This window comes from Xyrauchen texanus, chromosome 34, assembly GCF_025860055.1.
Source record: "Xyrauchen texanus isolate HMW12.3.18 chromosome 34, RBS_HiC_50CHRs, whole genome shotgun sequence".
Lineage (NCBI taxonomy): Eukaryota > Metazoa > Chordata > Actinopteri > Cypriniformes > Catostomidae > Xyrauchen > Xyrauchen texanus.
This window is the reverse complement of record NC_068309.1, coordinates 9235598-9259665: the sequence shown is the minus strand read 5'-3', so window position 1 is coordinate 9259665 and position 24068 is coordinate 9235598. Positions and strand designations below refer to the sequence as shown.

At 36.3% G+C, this 24068-nt stretch overlaps 1 protein-coding gene across 1 annotated transcript; it reads right to left on the bottom strand.

Annotated features, from left to right (window-relative positions):
• Positions 1-12245: 12245 nt before the first annotated feature.
• LOC127627966 (uncharacterized) lies at positions 12246-21354 on the bottom strand. The gene is made up of 6 exons (XM_052104594.1): positions 21161-21354; positions 18790-18940; positions 18655-18707; positions 17930-18027; positions 15814-15979; positions 12246-15186 (listed from the first exon to the last, which is right to left on the bottom strand). The coding sequence occupies exons 2-6, from the start codon at positions 18932-18934 to the stop codon at positions 13798-13800; spliced, it is 1851 nt and encodes a 616-aa protein (XP_051960554.1). The 5' UTR covers positions 18935-18940; positions 21161-21354; the 3' UTR covers positions 12246-13797.
• Positions 21355-24068: the final 2714 nt, after the last annotated feature.

The following is a 24068-nucleotide window of genomic DNA, read 5'->3' as shown; positions in this document are numbered from 1 at the left end:
ATCTTACCATCAGTTCTGTTCTTTTTTAAGAAAGACAAAACATTTCCTCTAACTGTTCGCTTTGCCATTTTTGCAAAGTCCGGAAAACTTTTAAAAACTTGTATTACCTTTAGGCGTAAGTTTCCATACGCTAGTCAACCCATCGTCGCTAAACTCCAACACACCTGTTTACCAGTGTTTTCAGAAAACTTTGTGGAGAGAGAGCTCACATGCTCATGGTTGCCAAATTGCACAACTAAAGCTTCACACTGGCAGAATATTTCCAAACTGCTTAAGTGTAAAGATCTGATTTCACCTCTTGAAATCTGACAACCCCAAACATGTCAATCTGGTGTGCTAATCGCCTATATTTAAAGTCTGTTATTTACCAAACGTAGAGAATTAAATATTTTACTTCTATGATTAGTTCTATCATGTAAGAGGCCTAGGCTACATGACACAATTGATCTAAAGGGGATTGTAATGGGGGATGGTTTTTGGTATTTCTTGCAACAAGGGGGATGGCATCCCCTTGCATCCCCCCTCAATTCGAGCCCCGGATATTACAATAGAAATTATCTAAAACAAACGACACTCTACCTGCTCATACACGCATAATGTCGAATACACCACTACAGTAAGTTTACATTTAAATTCTTCAGAAAGGTTATTATTTAAGCAACATTTAGTCTTGATTTTAAGTTTGCGTTTGTATTTCCGATAAATAGGAGCATTGTTCTTTCTTGAACGGTTATTTACATTTATTTGTTTTGCGAAGGTAAAGCAGTTTAAAAAACATCTTTGTCCTATTTATTGGCAGTAAGCTGTGGTCACCTTTGCACAGTGAAATTCTGCAGGCCAAGAAGGCAGGGGCGGACGTTAAGTGTGTGTGAAAACCAGGGCCGTTTCTTGCTATAAGCTAGGGCCACTTAGGGCCCCCGAGCCTCTAGGGAGCCCTGCAAAGCAAGGTTGTATATTTTTTATTTTATTATAAAAAATAAAATGTATTATTATTATCATTATTCTATTTTAAAAAATTTTGTATATACTAAAACCTGCTAGACTGTTCATGGATGGACCTGCTACGCTTTATACTCCATGAGAATGAAGTTAAAATGAAAATTGCTGCTAAAATGATATCCTTGATGATTGACAATATTCACAATGAATAATTAATTAATTAATGTAATCTGGTGTAATGCATTACATTTGACATTTTTGTAATCAGATTACAGTTAATGACATTCAATGAAGTTTATTGACTTTTCTCTGAAAATGTTTTAGAAAGTAACAACAATAAAGGAATTAGTAATGTAATATCTTTTTTGATGACATTTTTAGTAAAGTAATCTGATTACAATTTTAGTGAAGTAATCAGTAATTTATAGTATATAACGGCTATTATTACTATTTTAGTATGTTTTAGTTGATGGTTACACTACTTTTTTCGAGTCACACTTTTTTTTTGGTTGAAAACTGTGTTTAAAAAAATTTAAATTCTAAAAAAATGTTTTCCAAAAATTTATGAAACCAACATAAATATAAAGATATCAAATTGAAGAACTTGGTGCATGTCTTTTGAACAATTTCTCCTTTTTTGTCATTAACCTAATACATAATTTAATTTGTTAGTTTCTAGTTCAAGGATGCAACATTGTAACACCACAAAACTGGAACCACAACATAATATTTTTTACATTTTCTTTTTTATTTATCAAAATGTGGAAGCACAAGCTTTAGGGATGGGCAAAGCCAAAATATCAGGCATAACATCAAAGCATATAGGCAAAAACTTCTGTGCTAGTTTTCTTTCACACAAATCTCACTTATAATTTCACGGACACTTTCTCGCACACCTTTGCGAGCATGTGTTAATTCACTTATCACCTTTGGACACTAACACAATGTGGTAGACAGAGTTCCATCACGCCCGTAACAGTCATAGCTGGCTGTGTGCCCAGACACTCTTGCCAAACTAATGTTTCTTTCTAAGGACAAAGAAGACGGGGTGGAATTGAGGAATGTGAAAATGTGTGATCTCGGGCAAGAGCTGCATCGGTTGTTGTATTTCTGTGCCAGTGCAGATGGTTGACATTCATCTTAATTACTGCAATTAATTAATTAAGTGCAGTGTGTGGGTGTTTGTGACTGTGCATATTTGTGGGTGTTTGTGTTGTGTGTGTTTGTACATGTCTCAATGTCCCAGCATGCATGTGTTTGCTTAAAACCCTGCCTCTGTGGGCATGCATAATTTTTTGCACAAGGAAGTCACAGAAAGCTTGAGCACAATACACTGTGACCAATCATTAACAGCAGCGTTCAAATTTCCCCATCTACTCTTTCAACTTATTACAGATAAAGACCCAAGACCTATGAGTTTGTGCTCCCTTTTGTTTTACCCCTTTTGGTGTAACCCCGCCACATTTTGAAGTAACTCCTCCCTCATTTGGAGATTCCACCCCCATTTGAAGATCTCCGGCCTGCAGCTATACCTATTGACCCTTAGCACAGAGACTTAAACCCCATTCACACCACATCGGAATTGTCACTGCAATCTGTGTCACTGGTTGGAGATCCTACTGCTGTAGCTTTACTGTTAGTGATCTATCAATATGTGAATCAAACTCACTCAGAATACTGACACGGTTTTCCACGCGACATTGTTATTAGGCTATATCAATGATGATATGTGATTACAGACAAATTATATAGAACAGTGAAATCGATGACAGACGACATATACCTTCTCCGTCTTGCCTGCTCTCGACTCCAGTATCTAGCACACTCACTGCCTGGAGATGGATGACGTGAACTTCAATATCGTCACTCTCATTGGTAGTTGCTCCTGAATTCTGCTCGTCATTTCCATAAAGTTGTCCCGACAACTTTGTCCCGTCACCCGCCACGGCGATCTCTGTCGCCAACAGTCACTGTAGCTCATATCGCCGGAAGTCGTTCTGCTCTCATTGAAATTAATGCAATTGTGTTGCTTTTTTGCACAGTGAAACTGGTGGTGTGAATGGGGCTTAAAACTAAATTTTCTTTTAATCTTTCATTTATTTCGTACTAAACTAACCTGTTTCCATTTGGAAAGGAGGCCGCAGAATTCCGGAACTGCAATGAAAAAGTTATTGAACGAAACAAAATGAAAAAATTTAGTCCCATTTGATATGCTTTTCAGCAGCATTTAAACAGTAATTATGAAACACAAAACTGCAGAAGGTAACTCACAAAAATACCAAACCGTTGTTTTGGCTGAATAAATTGTGATTATTTATTATTTATTTTTTAAATTCTAAAGCACATTTTAAAACACCATGATAAAAATGTGACAACTTGTCACTAACCTGATATTTATGAAAAATACCCTTGTCCAGAGAGTAGAGTTCCCCCTTTTCAGTTTAAGTTTACCTTCAAATAGTGGTTCTTCTGTATCCACTTGTTTACCCAAGACCTACTATAAAAAAGAATGGCAAAGGCTGTTTGCTCTAAGTGTAAATAATGTTAGATGCTATTTACTCCCCTAATTATACACTAACATACAGTATAGTGTCATCACTTCAGCATGCTCACTGAGTCCCACAGACACCAACCCTAACCCTAACCCTCCCTTATATAAATTAAGCATGGTTGTATTATAATAACCATATAATCACCATGGCATTTTCTAGTAAAATCATAGTAACCACAAAATGTAACATGGTTGCTATTTTAACACTATTTTACTGTAGTAAAACTGTGGTTAATTGCATTAAAACTATGGCTTCCGCCAAAACAACATGGTTACTACAATATGAGTGACCACAAATAGAGTGAAACCTTGGCTAATTTTACCTGAATTCAATGATCAAACCTTTCTCCCAAATCCCGACCTTCACCGTGACTAAATCACAGCAAGGAAATCAACAGTTATATACATTTTTATAAATTATTATAAGTAGTATTTAAGGAAATATTTAGAGTGGAGTCAAAATGGGAAAAAGTGGGACAAAATGCAGATTAAAACCCGGGTCGTCTGCATGAAAAGAAGCACAATCACGCCATCATTACCTGCAACACCACTGCAGTAATACACAGGGCGCAGTTTGTCTTCAATCTCTGTGTTTCTGCTAGGGATTGGCATTCATCAATAATTTGGTATTCGAATATTTAAGCTAATAAAAAAGAATCTTCAAATATTCTATTATTTAAATGGAGGTCATTAATGAGAAAGAGTATGAGTAAAATCATTTTTTTTGTCATAAATTTTGCATCACCATTTAAAAAAAACAAGCTTCTAATTATAATCAAAACAAGCTTATATCATGTCCTGTGTTTTTTTTTTTTTTTACATTTAAACAAGCAATGCATGAAAAAAAAAATAGAATGAAAGGATTTAAGTTCACGCAAAGAAAAGAAACCGCTAATGAAGTAGACTGACACAGTTAACATACAGGATGAGTATAAACACTCGGCGTATAATAGTTATCATGTTTATATTGCATAAAAACAAGCATATCCACGTGATCGGTAAACTATACTCATTTATACTCACCAGTTTAAATTATGGAATGTCCCTTACCTTAGTCTGTCTCGGATACCATGTTTGTTGTTTACAGAAGCATTGTGGTGATTACATTGTTATGGGGACGCTGCTTTCTGACGAGCTGCACATATATGAGAGTAAAGTGTACACCGCTTATCCAGTACATTTAAACAGGAACACAGCAGTGAGTGACAGAACCTTTTGCTCAAATGTGATCAACTTGTGTCCACACTCAACAGTGCCACCCAGTGCATTCTGTTATAACTGCCAATTATAGTTTGTGTGTTCAGGATTTATTCAGAACCGTCATATCCTGCCAGAGATAGGAGGCAGGGGTGAGGAGCCTACCCACGTGCAGGATGGGACTAAACTGGTGGTGATGGGGTGGTGGAGGTTGCCATGTTAGCACACTGAAACAGCAATGTGATAGATTGTGAGCAGACTTATAAAGCAACAGCTTACATGTGATTGGCTGGGAATTACCCAGCTAATGGTGCGATGATGTACAGCTGCTAGTCTTCCCGCTAGAACTGCGCTGCGCTTACATTAATATTAGAATAATTATTGCAGAACAAATATTCTAATATTGATTACTCATGCACATCTCTAGACTATTTGAGTGTCGATAGTCACACTGTGTGGCAGATGCTATTTACATTTAGTGCAAATTGTCACTCTGTGAAAGAAAATGTAGTTTGGAGTGTTTTGTGCTAGGTGTTTGAAACTAACTTATGAATGTACTGCTATAGAAAAAAAGCATATGTTAAATCGAACTTTTGACTTAAAACCATATTTTCTGAGATATACTTGTGGCCGCTTCCCTCTATAAGAATGTGTCTTTATTATTGGATTGTTTTTAATTTGGCAATGGTGAAAATGTAATTTCCTGGAATGTATTTTCGGTATCTTTTGGCAGAGCTGTTTCTTGTTGAGAACTTTGACAAATCGCTCTGAGAAATCTGGCTTGGTGCCTTATTACTCTAAACAGAATGCATTCATTGATTTGCTGTCATTTAAAACGTGTGTCATAACACTGTTCTTTGTGTTGTGTGATTTATTGTCCTGTGATTTTATCCAACTACCGTGATGTTCTGAAATGAAATTGTAATGTTCCTCTTGGTGCACAAAAATTTACTTAGCTATCTAAATTGGGATAAACCATAAAGTTTTATTGTGTTTGTATAAAGTGTTTGTATAATGGGGACATTTTACAACATTTGCACTCAAAAGTACTGTACAGCCTGTACACAGCCACAAAGATCCCATAGATTGCATGAGATGTTGTTTGGATTTTAATTAAGAGATGCAGTCACGAGATCTCCAACAGTCACTTTTCCAGTTTAGATTTTCTCAGAATGCAAGACTGTCTGCCACGCCACAAGGAAATCAAAGCAGAATACTTCTGTATAGTTAATTTGTTTTGTTTACACTCCTCTCACTTTTATTTCAGTTTCTAAGGATGGAATAAGTCTAAAGAATACGATAAAACCTATTCTGTGCACCGTACAGAACACTTCCACTCGTGAAACATGATAACAGGCCGTTTTATTTTATATGGAGGAGGCTGTTTCATGGGGGTCACCATGTTGAGATCATAAGACCAGCCAAACACTACTTGCTTAATCTCGGTAACGCCCCTATTACACAGACACTTTTGCTCACATAATAAATTCTTCATGGCTAACTTAGAATTGTGCTGGGAGTCTGTTCAAGACGACTGCCATATCAGCCAGCAGAATGCACAAAATAATAAAATGAGTGCATCTTTAATAATCCAATTCGTTCCTGGAAGGAAAAAAAAAAAAAAAAGATTTTTGCAGTAACTCAATTCTATTCTTATTGTTTCTCTCTACTGAGGCAAATTTATTTAAAATATTCTGATATAAAGTTTTTTTTTTAACTCACTTTCTTCATTTATTACTGCAGTGATGATTAGTTAAATATATGAATGTATACATATATACATACATATATAGTGCTGGGTAGATTACTTATGAATTGTATTAATTTGATGAGGTTTTGCGACTTTGCAGCCTGTTCTGAACATGAATTTTGCATACTCACACACGAACCTGTGCGATACATACCAGCACAAACACAACTTTGCCAGTGTCCGTGCTTTAGACAAACATAATTTTTTTACACACAATAGTCATTGGATTTTATTATCATAGGAACAAAACGATTAGTCAATGTGAGCCCAACAGCGTTACATCGTCATGGCAAAGAACTTGTAAAATTGGATTTAACACAGAAAAGGTTAGTAAGTGATTTTATCAGCGGTGTAAAGTAATTCAGTAGAAATACTTAAGTATTATTTTTGGGGATTTGTACTTTAATTGAGTGCATTTAAAACAGAATACTTTTACTTTATTACTAGGGCTGTCGATTTAATGTGTTAATTTAGTGCGATTATAATCAAAATTACCTTGATAAATAAATTATTTAATTACCTTATAATTAAAATAATGCGTTAAAAAATTAATCACCCCCAGAGCGTAATAAGGAAGATTCCTTCCTGAAAAATGCAAGCTTGTAGTACCACCTGTTTACTCAAGAGGGCAGTTTGTGAAACTTCAGCTGTGTGAGCTACACAGAGTTTATACAGTGAAGAAATCCACCCATCAACAGACAGAACAACACAAACATGCGTTACATTCTTGCTTTCAAAACACTTGATGGAGCGCAAATCCGAACTAAGGGATCTCAAGTTGTGTTTGATTGACAGCCCTATTTATTACATTTCCCAAAGGTTATTTTTATTTTTTTTACTTTTTACTCCTTACAGTTTTATTTAAACTTGAAAAGTACTCATTACATTTTTGGAGGTTATTTTCTATCATCTTACTGGGCTGAAGTCACCTTTTCACTGCATCTGACAAATGACAGATGACAGACAAGATATCAGTATTTACAATCGGAGTGTCGCACTGTGGCTGTGTGGAATTCTGACCATCTGCAGAGTTGGAATTTCAGATCTGATCTGAGCTTCGGATATGCTGAAATATCTGTACGACTTGATCGTATATGACCGCCTGACTGAATGTGATGTATTCATTCAAAACTATGAACAAATCCAAACTCCCTACCCTAAATATTAAACCTAAACCTAACTGATAGTGTCATAAACAGCAAATGTGAGATGAAAACATAATTTCTGAAGCAACCACAGCATTTTGTGGTGCTTCTATGACACTTTGGGCTCACGTATTGACAGCGTGCTCTTTAGGACTCGTACCACAGTCCTTTGTATCGCACATGCAACACTCAGTCAATCAGTTGAGCTACCACCATGCAATTTGATTACACTCGAACAAGCTTGCAAATGTAGTTGTTCATATTATGCAAACATTAAAATGAGTCATTTAGTAGCAGTGTGTGAGAAACTGAGCTAAAATTAAGTGTTTATGAACTGATAATCTGCCGTTTTATACGGGATTTGAGTGAAAGGCGATAAAAGTCATTGTTGTTTTAGCGACTCTTCTGTTCATTCCACCTGGAAATTGCTGTGTTACGTACAACCGGCCACATAAAAATCATTTAGCAAATATTTCGTTATTGTAACATGATTCTATGACCAGGTTGCGAATGCCACTGGGGAGAAATATAACTCGTCATTGGAGAAGGTAGAAAGGCAACATAACAAATCAGTCGAATTTAACAACATCCTCTCTTACACAATCTCCTCTCTTGATTTCATTCTAGCTGGGAACAACGTTACTTTTTTAATGCTTAACTACAATTTTATGTGAATACTTTCACTCAAGTGTGTTTTGTTGTAGATACTTAGACTTTTAATTTAGTAAAATTGTTACTCCATGCTTTCACTTAAGTATAATTTCTGAGTACTTTTTACACCCCTGGATTTTATCACACTAAAATCATGTTAACATGCATATTGTTTATGTCATGTGGCAATACTTTTGAAACAGTGAGTATTGCAATGTTTACAGATTGGCCCCTTTCACTTCCATTGTACATGCCTCAGTGTAACACAGAGTATTGCTTTTTTTTTTTTTCTCCAAAAAAGGAACCAGTCGAAATGTATTTTTGTGGTAATCAACATTATAGGGCCCTATTTTAAGAGTGTCAGCGCTAAGCGCAGCACTATGCCACAAGCCATACACACAAAGTCAATGGGCTTATCCAGGAAGTTTTGATGTTTTGGTGCACGCGTGCGCTAAAGCTGGCTCTACACCAACCGCCTCAAAGCAACTCGTTTTTGCTGAGGGTGTCACACATGCAGACTGTTTGGTTGAGATCTTGAGGTATGACACACTTACCGATTAAAAATGGTGGAGGGGTGACACACATAACGACTCACTGCATCTCTCTCTGACAAAATAACAACATGAGTAAAATTGCAATTGCAATAGAGTGATTTGGGGTGTTTTCAGACCTGCAGTTTGCTTAATTGTTCCGAAAAAGGGGCTAAAATAGTAACAATGTTGCATTTTCTTCATCGTTCGGTTGGCTTTCACAAGGTTATATTTTAAAATGCACCAAAACAGTAAAATATGTCAAGTTATTTTTGTCCGTCATTAGTTGCTTTTGCATTATTTGCACTGCAGAATGACAGAATTACTATGTATTTGAATCAGTGTTTGTGATTAAGATCAACTGATCAACTTGTCAGTTCTTCTCAGTGACAATGATTTTTTCAAACTAAACAGATGTGTTTTTTCAGTGCTTGAAGCTAACTCAGCAGGAAGTCCCGACAGTCAAGTGAAAAACTCCTCCTGCTAAGAGATGCTGATGGTTGCTCTGTCTCCATCTGCCTGGCCGGTGATTATGTTAATGAAGCTAACACCTGAAAATTACTGGAAAAATCAGAAAGTGTAGAGCCAGCTTAAGTCTAGGAGCAAGTGGGCTTGGCAAAATTGAGTGCAAAAGACAAATGGGCTAGGTCAAGAGCAATTTCATTCTGAGGTTCTTCTCCGGTTATTGCACCATCTGCATCCTATTATAGTACATTACAAATCATACCAAATCCAAACATTTTAGTCTCTCCAACTTCTTCATGGCACCTTTCATAGTGAATTAAAAATCACTCTACAACAACAGGTGAAAAAATACCAATACAAATTAGATCATAATGACAACTGTAAACATAAAAATAATTATTGAAAAATAAACCATAGATAGTCTAACACAAATAGTAAACCTTCAACGGCTACAACAAGGATCGTCATGAACATAAGGTTCCACTATATTTTCACTATATTTTCAGAGTTTGGACATAAACTTTATTACCCCCTGCTGGTGGAAACTGCAAATGCATGAACTGAGTTTAGACTTTGTGCTGAAAGACCTGCTTTTGAAACGTCTTATCGCAATGAACTATTTCTCAGTGTAACAGGGACAGAAAGTGTACTGTTAAAACATATGTATTATTTATTATAATTCACACAAAATGTTTATTTTCATATATATCTGGTATACTTGCCTAAAGAATTAACAATTTACTGTTTTGTCTCCTCCTTTTCCTCTTGGCATTGTTAATGCACTGAAGAGGTGAGTTATTTGTGGCTCCTGTTAATCGTAATTAATCTTTATTTTAATTGTTGCATTTATGTCAATATCTTCACTGCAAGTTATGTGTATTATGTTATTTTAATTATCTGTGTGGTTATTTTGATCATTTTACCATAATTAAGTTGTATTTTTGTCTTTGGCCTATATGTGAAAGCACATGTTGATTATATGTACATCACATTTGTTTTATAGAGCAATATAAGGGCGATTTACTCAGACGCTGCCCTTGTATGTTTTGTGTATCAGGTATGTTTTCTCTATTTTTTTCCTCTTGGCATCGTTAATGCACTGAAGAGGTATGTTTTCTCTATTTTCTTCCTCTTGGCATCGTTAATGCACTGAAGAGGTATGTTTTCTCTATTTTCTTCCTCTTGGCATTGTTAATGCACTGAAGAGAGCAATATAAGGGCGATTTGCTCAGACGCTGCTCTTGTATGTTTTGTGTATCAGTAAACACAGTGAAACCGCCGCCTGTTGTCCCGTGTCTGTCTCCACAACGCTTCACAACGCAGACAAGTGTTTTCATAACTGGTGTCGCGAGCCACCGGTTACATCAGGAAAATATAAAATTGTGCTTTGCAACATTTCAAAGAATACACCTTTAGTTTGCGCACATACACCCACAGATAGCACAAACATCCACTTGCTCTTTGTGCTGGCCTGAAAATTGTGCTTATAATTAGGGCTCTTACAAAAATTGTCTAAGATGTAGCGCACGTTAGTAGTGCGTAGCTTTGCGCACACGCCCTATGTCTCAAATGCTGTCCATTGAGCTTAACTTGTACTGAACTCATAACATTCTTTTAAGTAAATGTATCCACTGTTTACATACAGGTGGGGTTTTTGTAGCTTTGTGTAACTGTGTACTTTGTTTCCCATTAGCTTATATTTCTGTATTGGTTTTCTAAATTTGCAATGTCTTACCACAGCGAATAAATTAACAGTTGGAAGTCCCCACCATTTTGTGTGTGTTTACATGTGTTTAATTGCTGTGAATTTGATGTTTGACTGTGTTTGGCATGTAGTTTTGACAATGTTGGGTAAGTTACTCTAAAAAAGTAATTAATTACTAACTACTAATTACATCTTCTACAGTGTAATTAGATTACTGTTCTAATAACTCTGTCTGAAAAGTAATTGCATTACAACTAATTACTAATTACATTCTAAAACCCTTATCAGCCTCGATCAAATGAAAAATATAAGGATAGACATGAAATTGTTCTTTTAATTCTTTCAAGTAAATCATATAAAATCATGAAATGAACAAAGAATTTAAGGGGGTTTCATTTCATTAGAACTTTTTGTAATTTAATTACAGTAATTAATTACTTAGTAATGCATTACACCCAACACTGATATTTGTGTTCTCTCACGGTGTGAACTACAGCAGTTGATGCTTGCAAGCATTTCATGCTACAAATTAAATGCTGGCAAAAGGACGTTTTTGCAGGTATAGACATATTCACAGTAGTCTTTGATTTTTGACAGGAATGAAAACAAGGCTTTGAGGGATAGACTTGCCGTCTCTTCAAGGACATGCTCTGTATAAAGCTATATCAAAAAGCTCCTAGATCACATGTATTTTTCCACAACTCATGTCTGGAGTTTTTTGTCTACTGAAATTTCTTGGAAAGATATTTTTTTATGTTATGTCAATGGAATGATTCAAAAACACTTTAAACAGCTGTATAACCCAATGAAAAGTTCCCATCATATATATAGATGGCACTGCTGTGAATAAGGTCTATTGTATTGTGTTGTCTGTAAGAGGAAGAAGGTCTTTACAAGAAATTCCATTACTTTCCTGTGACACCAGTAAAACGGCCTGTGTGCATGACGCCAAACATGTCATTATAAATCTAAAGGCCGTATCTTAGGAGAAACACACTGATCACAAAATTAATTCGATACAGTACAAAGGAAGGAAACTGAAAATATTATGTAATATACTGTATATCATAGCCTATATTTGTTATGAAATGGGAGGAAATTACATCTGTCAAAATATAACATTGTGTGGTCTGCATTTGATCTGTTAAAATCTAAAATCTAAAAATTATTATTTTATTTTTTTACATTTTGTGAAATCAACCAGATGTCTCAAATTAATTTATATTTTATATATATATTTTCCTTTCTAAATATATTTTTTTTGCTGGGAAAATGATGTTCAGAAAAGTATGATTTTGTGTTATTTATTTATTTAGGATTACATTTTGCACATTATATTGCAGTTGTAAAAAAACAATTTTGACATTTATCTATTTTAACATTATTTTAACAAAAACTTATATTTGAACTTTATTGTTTGAAGGAGAGGTTGAAGCAATTGTGTACAAATGTTGTTATCGTTAAAAAATAGGAAGAATTGTAAAATAATATTTCAAGAACACAATATCAACTTTATATACAAATTTTATGTTTACATTTGAATACAAATAATTATAAAAAGGTTCAAACTTTGCTGTCAAAGGATCAGTGCTTCTTCATAAAATTACTTCTTTCGGCTGTCTTGCTAAAGAATTCACAATTGCGAATTTAAACATTTCCAACATAGTTGCAAAAAGCATAAAAACAAAAAGTCATCAACAGCTGTAACAATAGGAAATAACACACAAATGTGGAAAGAGCTATTGGGCCCTCAGCTGTGAAGGGACAAGAGGCCCCTCAGAACACAGAGGTAGATGTTCACCACTGCTTAAAACATTATCAAGGTTTGACATTTATTAATGTAAATATTCACTGAACAACATATAAAATCACCTAAAGCACTGTTGGTACTTCAATTTTAAAAAGAAACAGAAAGAGAGAATGAAAGATGAAAAAAAGTATTTTCAGGCCTACAGTATATATATAATATTATACAAATCAATGAAAAATAGTCTGTCACATCTAATTCTGTGACTTGAGTGAGAGTGGACAGTGCTTTAATCAGCCTGGTCTAGTGAAAATTACATGACTGTGGTGCCGTTTTTGCAAAATTATATTAAATGGTCCCATACCCATATCGCGGCAGCTCCAAGATGAAATATCTACTGTGTGGTGCTAAAAGCGAGTTAACAAATCTTACCGCCCTACCTTAAACCTTAATCCTAAAGCTACCTAATAGAGTCATATAAAGCAAATGTTAGATGAAAAGCGCAATTGCTGAAGCAGCAACATCAGTGGTTCTATGACATTTTTGGTTCATGTGTAGACTTGCGTGCTCTTCATATTCCGGTCCTTTGCATCGCAAGTGCAATGCTCCTTCAGTTGAGATACCGTGCAATTTGATCCCGCTCAAAGAAGCTTATTGCAATTGTAATGCAATTGTTAAAATGCATCGCCTTACAAGTCATGCACTATAGTAAACGTTTTTAGGTGTCATAAGATAGCATTGTGTGAGGAACATACCGAAAAGTGAGAGTTTATGAAATGATAATCTGTCTTTGTGTGATTTGTGTGAAAGGGAACATAAGTCATTGTTGTTGCAGCACCTCTAGTGTTCTTTTCACCAAGAAACTGCTGTTATACGTAGGCCTACAACAAGCCATGTAAAAATCATTTTGCAAAAATGTAAGTACAGTAACGTGATTCTATTAGACCAGGTTGGCTTTAAAAGCTTACTTTTCAAAAATGTCTAGCCTCAGCATTGCTCTTCTTACTCTTCTGATCTTTTCACGAATTCGTGATGTAACCAAAAGAGGTGTATTTGGCAAGATTAAGACATTGAGTAGGGGGTAGAACAGTCTCATAATGTACAAATGTACTGAATATCAAAATGTCTGCCCTTTTTCCAGTCTATAGGGACGGCTTGCCAGAAGTAACTTAAGGTGGTCGGATGTCACCTGTAGCAAAGGTGGGGAGGAAGACATTTGCTTTGCCGCATTGGAAGATGTTGCCATCACTTTCTCTGACTTTATTCCAGATTTCATGGTCAAAGAGTGCGGAATATCTTCACTGTAGGTGGGAGATTTGAGGCTCAAGCATACTTGTTTCCTTGTCATGGGAAATTGTACCTGTTTAAGGTGAGTGGGATTTGGGGTCATATCTCTGTCAAAGGGGCGCTTAACCGTGCCGTTTATTTGAAAAGAATTGGTCATGCTCTGTGCCTTTGATTCTTCTGTGAGACCATTGCTTCTAAATGATCGGTATTTCTTCAAACCTCCATCTTGCTGGCTTGCATCAAAAAGGTTTCTCACTGGGCTCTTCAGGTTCCAATTGGCCATTCCCTCACCCTTAGTAGAACTTTCAGAGGTTTCTGAACATGTTCTCACATGAAACTTGGGCTCAGGTGGGGCTTCAGCTTTGGTTGAGTCTTGAGATACTGACCAATGTCCAGTCAGTGCTGGACTGGAGATAAGTCCTCTCCTAATCAATTCCTGTAAATACTTTAGAGGGATCTGAATCTCCATATTCCCATTTGGATCTAGGGATGGGTGTCCATGGGGATTACTTTGGTTTAAGAGCCCTAAGTTGGGTGTGGATGTACTAGAAGGCTCTTGCTTTAGCCAGTCTGCATGTAGGTCTTGCTCTCGTTGTTTCATAGTGAATGCTTCCGGGAGGTTCAGTCTACGGTTGAAGAGATGAACCGAAGGAGGACTTGCCCTACGTGGGACTGGATTGGAACTTGAAGTGTAAGTAAGATCAATGACATCAGCCAACACCGGGCTTGGTGCTGCTTGGACAGTCCCTGGACCTTCTCTCGTAGAAGTTCCTTCCACTGTTTTAACTTCTTCTGCCCCTTCTTCAGTGGTTAAACCCCTTGGGGGGTAAAGAGGTGAGGCTTCATTGAGGAACTTGGGCTTTTTAGAAGAAGGTGGACCAAAAGATGATGGAATGTCGCTCAAGGTCTCAAGCCGGTTTTCTTTCTGGCTGAGGTTAAGAGGCTCCTCCCAACCTGCTGATGACTTGTACTCTTTGGCCAGAGAACGAAGCCTGTCTAGTGGTTCTTTAGAGCTCTGAATCTGTTCAGTGGGTGCAGCCAAATACGGGGCAGGTGTTCTGGGAAGATCTTGTGGGTTGAGGCCCTGGTGGGGCAGTGTGGACTTACGAAGCGGGATGTAATTGGGTAGAGATGTACTGCCGTGTGTGAAGTATGGAGTAACGTTTAATGGCATGGTAAAAATCTGTCTTTGATGGTCCGTAAACATGTTTGGAGAAGTCTTAAGAGGATAGACAAAAGGAGTATTTAAAAAAATTAAGTACTCTTATTAAATGTTAGTGTTTGCATGAAGTAAATTAATCTTCTTGTTTCAATTTCAATCTGGTCCTTGTGAAAAAAAATGGCAACACTTTACAATATGGTTGTATACGTTAACATGAACGCAATAGTTAACATGAAATAACAATGAACAATAAGTTTAGAGCAATTATTAAACTTGGTTAATAATTATTAAATGTACTAATACATTTTTTACATTAAAAGTTGTATACTTTAACATTTTAAATGCATGATGAACTAACATGAACTAACAATCAACACTAGTATATTTATAAATTAACATTAACCAAGTCTAATTATCTCTCTGTCTGTCAGTCTGTTGGTCCGTCTTTTCATCCGTCCGTTTTTCTAAATATCTAGCTTTATAGCTGGTGGTTTGTCTTACTGTAATGTCTGTTTAACCATCACACTATTTGACATTTTTAGATAAGGCTTTGTCAAGCCAACATCAAATTTTATCTTGTTGACAAACATTACCTATCTAGGGTTAACAATACAACCTCATTGTAAAGTGTTAAGGACATTTCTTTCAATATATTTTAATTTGAAGTGAATGAAGTTCACATACCTGGAATGCTGGGATGTGACACAAATCCACCAGTTTCCCACTCCTGGGGTATTCGTGCTCAAAATCATTGTAACTGTTGGAGTGAAAGCGTTTTTGCATTCGAGGGGTCCTGAAGACAATATCGTCCCCATATCCATTTTGGTGACACTCATAAGTAAGGAGAAGTCTGATTGGACAAAGAAAGGTCTGTGACTAAAATGCATTTAAACAATTGCATTATTTCACACCACCTATTATACATTTATTTCCTCACCCTCATGTCATTCCAACACACATATTCCTATTCTTCTTATTTTAAGTGATTTTTCCCATGGAACACAATAGTAGATATTTAAAAAAAAAAAAAAAGCACAAAAAAGCTCCATAAAAGGAAAATTCACCATAAAATAATGCATACAATACATGATACAAGTCATATGTTTTGTACAACACACTGAAAAATATTTCATGTATTGATAATCAAAACCCTTGCTTTAGTATCTCACAAAAGTGAGTACACCCCTCACATTTTTGTAAATATTTGATTATAACTTTTCATGTGACAACACTGAAGAAATGACACTTTGCTGCAATGAAAAGTAGTGAGTATACAGCTTGTATAACAGTGTACATTTGCTGTCCCCTCAAAATAACTCAACACACAGCCATTAATGTCTAAACTGCTGGCAACAAAAGTGAGTACTCCCCTAAGTGAAAATGTCCAAATTGGGCCCAAAGTGTCAATATTTTGTGTGGCCACCATTATTTTCCAGCACTGCTTTAACCCTCTTGGGCATGGAGTTCACTAGAGCTTCAAAGGTTGCCACTAGAGTCCTCTTCCACTCCTCCATGACGACATCACAGAGCTGGTGGATGATATAGACCCCAGTGCCGGCAGCACTCATGCAGCCCCAGACCATGACACTCCCACCACCATGCTTGACTGTAGGCAAGACACACTTGTCTTTGTACTCCTCACCTGGTTTCCACCACAGACGCTTGACACCATCTGAACCAAATAAGTTTATCTTGGTCTCATCAGACCACAGGACATGGTTCCAGTAATCCATGTCCATTGTCTGCTTGTCTTCAGCAAACTGTTTGCGGGCTTTCTTGTGCATCATCCTTAGAAGAGGCTTCCTTTTGGGATGACAGCCATGCAGACCAATTTGATGCAGTGTGCGGCATATGGTCTGAGCACTGACAGGCTGACCCCAAACCCCTTCAACCTTTGCAGCAATGCTGGCAGCACTCATACGTCTATTTCCCAAAGACAACCTCTGGATATGACGCTGAGCACGGCCAACTTCTTTGGTTGACCATGGCGAGGCCTGTTCTGAGTGGAGCCTGTCCTGTTAAACCGCTATATGGTCTTGGCCACCGTGCTGCAGCTCAGTGTCAGGGTCTTGGCAATCTTCTCATAGCCTAGGGCATCTTTATGTAGAGCAACATTTCTTTTTTTCAGATCCTCAGAGAGTTCTTTGCCATGAGGTGCCATGTTGAACTTCCAGTGACCAGTACGAGGAAGTGTGAGAGCGATAACACCAAATTTAACACACCTGCTCCCCTGTTCACACCTGAGACCTTGTACCACTAACAAGTCACATGACACCTGGGGAGGGAAAATGGCTAATTGGGCCCAATTTGGACATTTTCACTTAGGGGTGTACTCACTTTTGTTGCCAGAGGTTTAGACATTAATAGCTGTGTGTTGAGTTATTTTGAGGGGACAGCAAATGTACACTTTTATACGAGCTGTACACTCACTACTTTACATTGTAGCAAAGTGTCATTTCTTCAGTGTTGTCACATGAAAATTTATAATCAAATATTAACATAATTACATAAATGTGAGGGGTGTATTCACTTTTGTGAGATACTGCATATATATTGGAGCTTGACAGCAATGGTCACAATGATCTTTCATGGTATGGCAGGAGCTTTGTATAGATTCTTCAAAAATGTCTCTTTTTGTGTTACACTGAAAAAATAACATCTTACGGATTATGACTGACATGACAGTGAATAAATGATGACAGTTTGACAAGAGATATTCCTTTAACCAATACCCAAACAATTGAATGCAACTGTCTGTTTTTTTTTCCATCGTTCACTATTTGCAGTTACACAAACTTACTTTTCATAGTGCCTGCGAGTGCAGGTGGCTGCACTGGTGCTGCGCGGATTTCCGCCAAGAATGTTGTAAACCTTCTTCCACAACTGCTGCGCAGTAACCTGGAAATAACATTCATGGAAGTTGAATTATTTTCTCTACCTCAAGAAAGTTAACAATTAACTTGCCAATTATATCAAGCTCATGGTCTGTTGCAATAATAATTATTCCAATGTCAATCAAAGTATGCTATCAGTTTTTTTTGTTGCAAAAACAAAAAATATATGCAGTTACAGGAAGTATGGCCTTAAAATAAACAATTTTTGCTTCATGGAAACTCTTAAATTATTTTCGATATTTTAAGATACTTTCTCCTATCACTGCTTAATGTGCAGAAACAGCTAAAAGCAAGTCAATGTTATGTTGATTTCAAAAGTACAACACTGCACTTTTATTTGAGCATATACATATATATATACACATAGCATGGAGCGGGACTATTTGTTTGTCCAACCAATGGTAGATGGCAAAAATGTTTGTAAAACTTGTTCATCTTTGAACAATTTTGTTGGGTGATGCTAGAGGCAAAGAACTTCACACAAAGAACACACTTCACCTTCAAGCTTAAAATTATGTAATTTTCGGTTTAATGAAATTAATCTTTTCCCTTATGAAATATGATGGAAAAGGGGAGCATTGTCCAAGAGAAATAAATGTCCTTTTGATTGTCTAAGTAAATGTCATTTTACCTGTTGATAGCCTCCCATTTCTTTAACTGTCTTGTACATCAGGAACAAATCAACTGAAAAGGAAATAAGAGTAAAGGTTAAAATTTTGAATAGAGTTTTTCTTAGAAATCATTTTCTACTCTCTGTCTCACTCACTCTGTTTGAAGCCTAGATGAGGTATTCTCTCTATGGGAATGTCTCTCTGTTTCATAAAGAGGTAGAGATCTTTGAGGAAGGTCCCCTCTGTCATCTCCTCTACCTGATCTGAGCTCCTCTCCTGCGGTCTGTCCTGCTCCATCATGCTGGCCTGGAAATACAGTGTTGGCTTATTCATATTTTGTTCATCAAATATTGCATAGTGACAAAATGAAATAAAGAAATAGCTTCCAAATGAACTTTCTGTGCAGTTTTAATATCCATATAAAACCTTATCCAGATGTCATTAAGTTTGGATACACCTAGTCATTCTTTATCATATATATTTTTCACAATTTAGATTAATAGTAAAGTCATCCAAACAAATGGACGTTTGGGGATTATGTAGTGACCAAAATACAGTATATTAAATTCAAACTAGTTTATTTAAAGTAATCACAGGTTGCCTACATGCCAACTCATCCATTTCAAATAATAAAATAACACGCTTAGTTTTTTGCAAAAAACAGTAAATTAATATGTAGGAACAACTTATAATTGTCAGCAGAACTACTTTCAAGCATTTAAGCATAAGTATTTACATCAGAAGGGTTCTTGGATCATGAGAAACATACATTTCATCAAGTGTGTCCAAACTTTTGACTGGTAGTGCATATATGCCATCTGTCTATTTCCAAGACAGGACAACAGAAATTCTACATTTCAATTTACATTTCATTATACTTTTTCAGGCCATTTCTTTTCAAATTTCTAAAAGTTAAATTATATTTTGATTCTATCTTCTTCATTAAAGTTTTTACTCCCTAATTTGGAATGCCCAATTCCCAATGTGCTCTAAATCCTCAAGGTGGCGTAGTGTATGGTGGTATGACATGGTAGCGTCGCCTCAGTCTGGGTGGCGGAGAATGAATCTCAGTTGCCTCTGCATCTGAGACCATCAATCCGTGCATTTTATCACGTGGCTTGTTGAGCGCGTTACCATGGAGAAATAGTGCGTGTGGAGTCTTCACGCTATTCCCCGCGGCATCCATACACAACTCACCACACGCCCAACTGAGAGCGATGATTTTTTATGTGATTTTATCATCACATCAAACATTCCACTTGCATAAGAACTGCATGCCCATCTTAAGCATCTTAATCATGATAGATCAGGAACATACAGATACACAAACTAATGACGTGAATATCTCAAGCACTCGATGTACAATGACTTGGTATGTATAAAAATAATGAAACTGTAAACTGAAACTTTTCTGTAAACTGATGCACATGAAGCAATGCTTATCCGTGCACAAGTATGAAAGGTGGATTGACAGCAATATTATATCTCTATTGCCATTGTTATTTGGCTTAGTGACTGTTCTCATATTTCTTATCTCTTTAATTCCTCAGTAGTATATTTCTTCTATTTTACAGGTGAATATTGCTGAAAATATTTATTTCATGTATTTTTATTCCTCGTTATTGCATTACATGACGTTTTAAATGACAGTCTGCAGGGCTCAAGCGCCTAGGGCCAGTGAGATCTGTGGGCCATCTTACGGTAATGTGAGATTTATGCTTTACAGAAAACATTTCTGTGATGTTTTGAAATAATTTGAAAAATGTATATGTCGCCAAAGTAACATAGATGGCTTTTTTTCCCCCAAAAGTGCTAGAATGACTTGAGATGGTTATCTGTTAAATTTAATTGAAAATGATAACAAAATGAGCAAGTGCCATCATTTTCTAGCAAAAGTATCTGTATGAATGTAAAGCTGTAATTAAAAACTTTTTTTTTTTTCGGTAAAGAGAACAATTAAAAAAAAAATAAGATAATTCTTTAACTTAATAGAGTAAAAATACATTGATAAAAATAAAATGGGAAATTGAGTATAAATCTCAACAACAGCAAATAATAGGAAATAGCAATACCTTGCATTGCTAAAATATAGCACCCCAGTAGAGCAAAATAATGTTTTCTTTTTTCTTTCTTTCTGTGAGACGTATTCATGGAAATTGTGACTGTTTGTGTGATGCGTAAGCTCCAAACCTTTTCAGGCCTTTGTGCTTGAAAATTATGTACATGAACAAAACATGTGATTTAAGACCAATGACCAATAAAACAATTGTCCAGCATTTGCAACAAGGTGTGGAAGCAATTACTTGACTCAGTCAATTACCTTATCACATTGACTGAATAGCTAAACCAGCACTGACCCTCTGAGCATGTTTTTTTCCCAACATATTAATAATCATCATGAAGACAACTGTTCACAACATCTTTGGGGTCTTGAATGAACCGTACCTCTAACCCCAACTCAAAACAAAAGTTTTACTAGTCTAAACCATGTCTGACCCATAATAAGTATCATCCACTAAGTCTTACCTGTGTCTCTCGAAGTTTAAGCCAGTGGGATGGGACAGTTCCTAAATGGTGATAAATGTAATCCAAATGAAATATTCGTCCCTTAGCAAATTAAACAAGATTGAACGTTTGACAACCTTGGTCACCGCTAAACCTATAACGTCACAGTCACCACAAGCACCTTGTGATGCCTTCGCACCGATTCTGCACACCTAAATGAAATCATGGCCTCATTGCTCTGAGATGTCTATTCAACCGTCTTACTGTTTGGAATTTAAGTTGGACTGGTTCTTCCTGTTCTACCTTTTAGTATAATATTGCTGAGAATTACTGTGAGATTACTGTGTTTAGATTGAGACATTACAGTAGGTACTTCCCAAGAATAGTTTTCATTCAGTTTTCACTAATAGCTTTGTTTACAATCTTTCTACATGAACATCATGTTAAAGTAGTAACCCACCCTGACATTATGCATGTATGTAAAGACATCGCATTCCACATTAATGTGCTGTTTTAGATCAATATAAATTAACATTCATTCTTAGTCAGACTCTTATAGTGAAATTAAATCACCTTTTTAAAAATTCATATTGGCATTCATCATTTTTACATAAGCTCTTGAGACTGAGCTTTACACATCTGTACAGATGCTGTTCTTTCAGATCATGTAAGGGTCAGCTTTATTTCAGATGTTTCTTGGTCATCAGGAGAAATAAATATGGAAACAAATGAGTCAATTGTTGATTCATATAGATTGCTTTGATCAGAAATTGATGAGTTCTACTTTGGTATCTTAGCAAATCTGAGCACAAACAGCAAAACAACCACAAATAGAACCTGTTCTGTCTCCGTTTCCTGCCTTAATAGTAACCTGGGTGGAAAGTATGTGACTATTGAAATGAGACAGCTTGGAATGAAATTATGTAAACCTCACAGTTAGCACTCTTAAGGGCCTTGACAGCTGGCGACTTTAGCTCTAGAAATAACACACACAAAAACCAACATAGTTAAAATAAGCAATAAATCTGTCACGTTTTAAAGCTTTTATTTGCAGTGGTGGTTGACAGGCCGTTGAGACGTGAAGTGCGACAGTGTTGACATGTTTATACATTCATGTAATGTGTACATATTAGCATGCCAGACTACTATATGCAAAGTGTCTGTCTGTTACTGTGAGGTTGCTCATACTCATCCAACCGCATCCAACCGTGTATGTAAGGTTGTAAAACCACAATAATAGTTTTCTAATTTTCTTGTCTTTAAACCCCTGTTTTATTCCTTATCAAAAAATCTGGGGATTTCACAAATATTAATCACAAATAATCTCAATAAAGTAATTGAATATAAATGTCAAGTAAATGAATAGCATTGTGCAGTGATAATTCAAACATAAGAATAAACATTATCAATGGCAAACTTAGCATTTATTTAGCAAAAGTGAACAGTAAGAAATTACATCAACAAACTAATTCATAAAAATAATCAACAACCAGCATGAAGCATAAATAACAGGATTATTAACAGCATGATACCTGCTTCCAAAAATTTCCTGAAATAAACAAGTAATAACCTTATTTATCCCTGGTTGTGGCAAGAAGAATTTGTGTGTGTGTGTGTGTGTGTGTGTGTGTGTGTGTGTGTGTGTGTATGTTCAGCATTGTAGATGTGTTATTGTCTCACCAATTAATTTTGGTGTGTGTGTGTCTGTGTGTGTGCGTGCGTGTGTGTGTGTGTGTGTGTGTGTGTGTTCTACATTGTGGCTGATTTTTTTTATTTTTATTGTTTTGTTTTATAGGCTGACCAGTTAAGCTTTATGTGTGTGTGTGTGTGTGTGTGTGTGTGTGTGTGTGTTTGTGTGTGTGTGTGTGTGTGTGTGTGTGTATGTTCAGCATTGTAGATGTGTTATTGTCTCACCAATTAATTTTGGTGTGTGTGTGTGTGTGTGTGTGTGTGTCTGTGTGTGTGCGTGTGTGTGTGTGTGTGTGTGTTCTGCATTGTGGCTGATTTTTTTTATTTTTATTGTTTTGTTTTATAGGCTGACCAGTTAAGCTTTATGTGTGTGCGTGTGTGTGTGTTTGTGCGTGTGTGTGCGTGTGTGTATGTTCAGCATTGTAGATGTGTTATTGTCTCACCAATTAATTTTGGTGTGTGTGTGTGTGTTCTGCATTGTGGCTGATTTATTATTTTTTTTATTGTTTTGTTTTATAGGCTGACCAGTTAAGCTTTGTGTGTGTGTGTGTGTGTGTGTGTGTGTGTGTGTGTGTATGTTCAGCATTGTAGATGTATTATGGTCTCTCCAATTCATTTTGGTGTGTGTGTGTGTGTGTGTGTGTGTGTGTGTAGATGTGTATGGTCTCAGCATTGTAGATGTATTATGTGTCTGCACCATATGTGCATGTTTAGTGTGTGTGTGTGTGTGTTTTGCACACTTGATGTTTAGTAGTCTCAGTTCTTTATGTCTGTGTGTGTTTTTTCTGTATTGTGGCTGTTTTTTAGATTTTATATAATTAATTAAAAAAAAACGAATCAGATTTTTAGTGTTTCCCATTCATTTCCTATGGCAGTCACTTTTGACCAGGAACAGTACAAGTGTGACTTTTTTTTTCTCTACCACTTACAATGATCAAATCAACTGTGTAGGTTCAGGTATGAAACGGACTAAAAGTCACCAAGTCTCATACCCGACAGATAAAGGAAACCAGCTTTATTGAACAAACAGTATTTTGGTCAAAAATGACCGAGCAGTGCATAAGGGTTAATTACTATGTGAATGTGTTGTGTTTACTGTGTGTGTTTTTGTTTTATGTTTTGTGATAAATCACCTAAAGGTGCTATAAAGAAAATATAATTATTATTATTACTATTAGTCTTAATTGGGAGGAACTGCACCTGTTACTTTGCTAGGACACCTGTATGAATTCAGTTCATT

What these genes read in the sequence shown, in the direction of transcription:
- LOC127627966 (XM_052104594.1), bottom strand. Translation starts at nt 18,934, where the DNA reads ATGATGGAGCAGGACAGACCGCAGGAGAGGAGCTCAGATCAGGTAGAG. An exon ending in AAATGGGAGGCTATCAACAG is followed by an intron (nt 18,028 to 18,654) that starts GTAAAATGACAT and finishes TGTTATTTCCAG; the next exon opens with GTTACTGCGCAGCAGTTGTG. An exon ending in GTCACATCCCAGCATTCCAG is followed by an intron (nt 15,187 to 15,813) that starts GTATGTGAACTT and finishes TATCCTCTTAAG; the next exon opens with ACTTCTCCAAACATGTTTAC.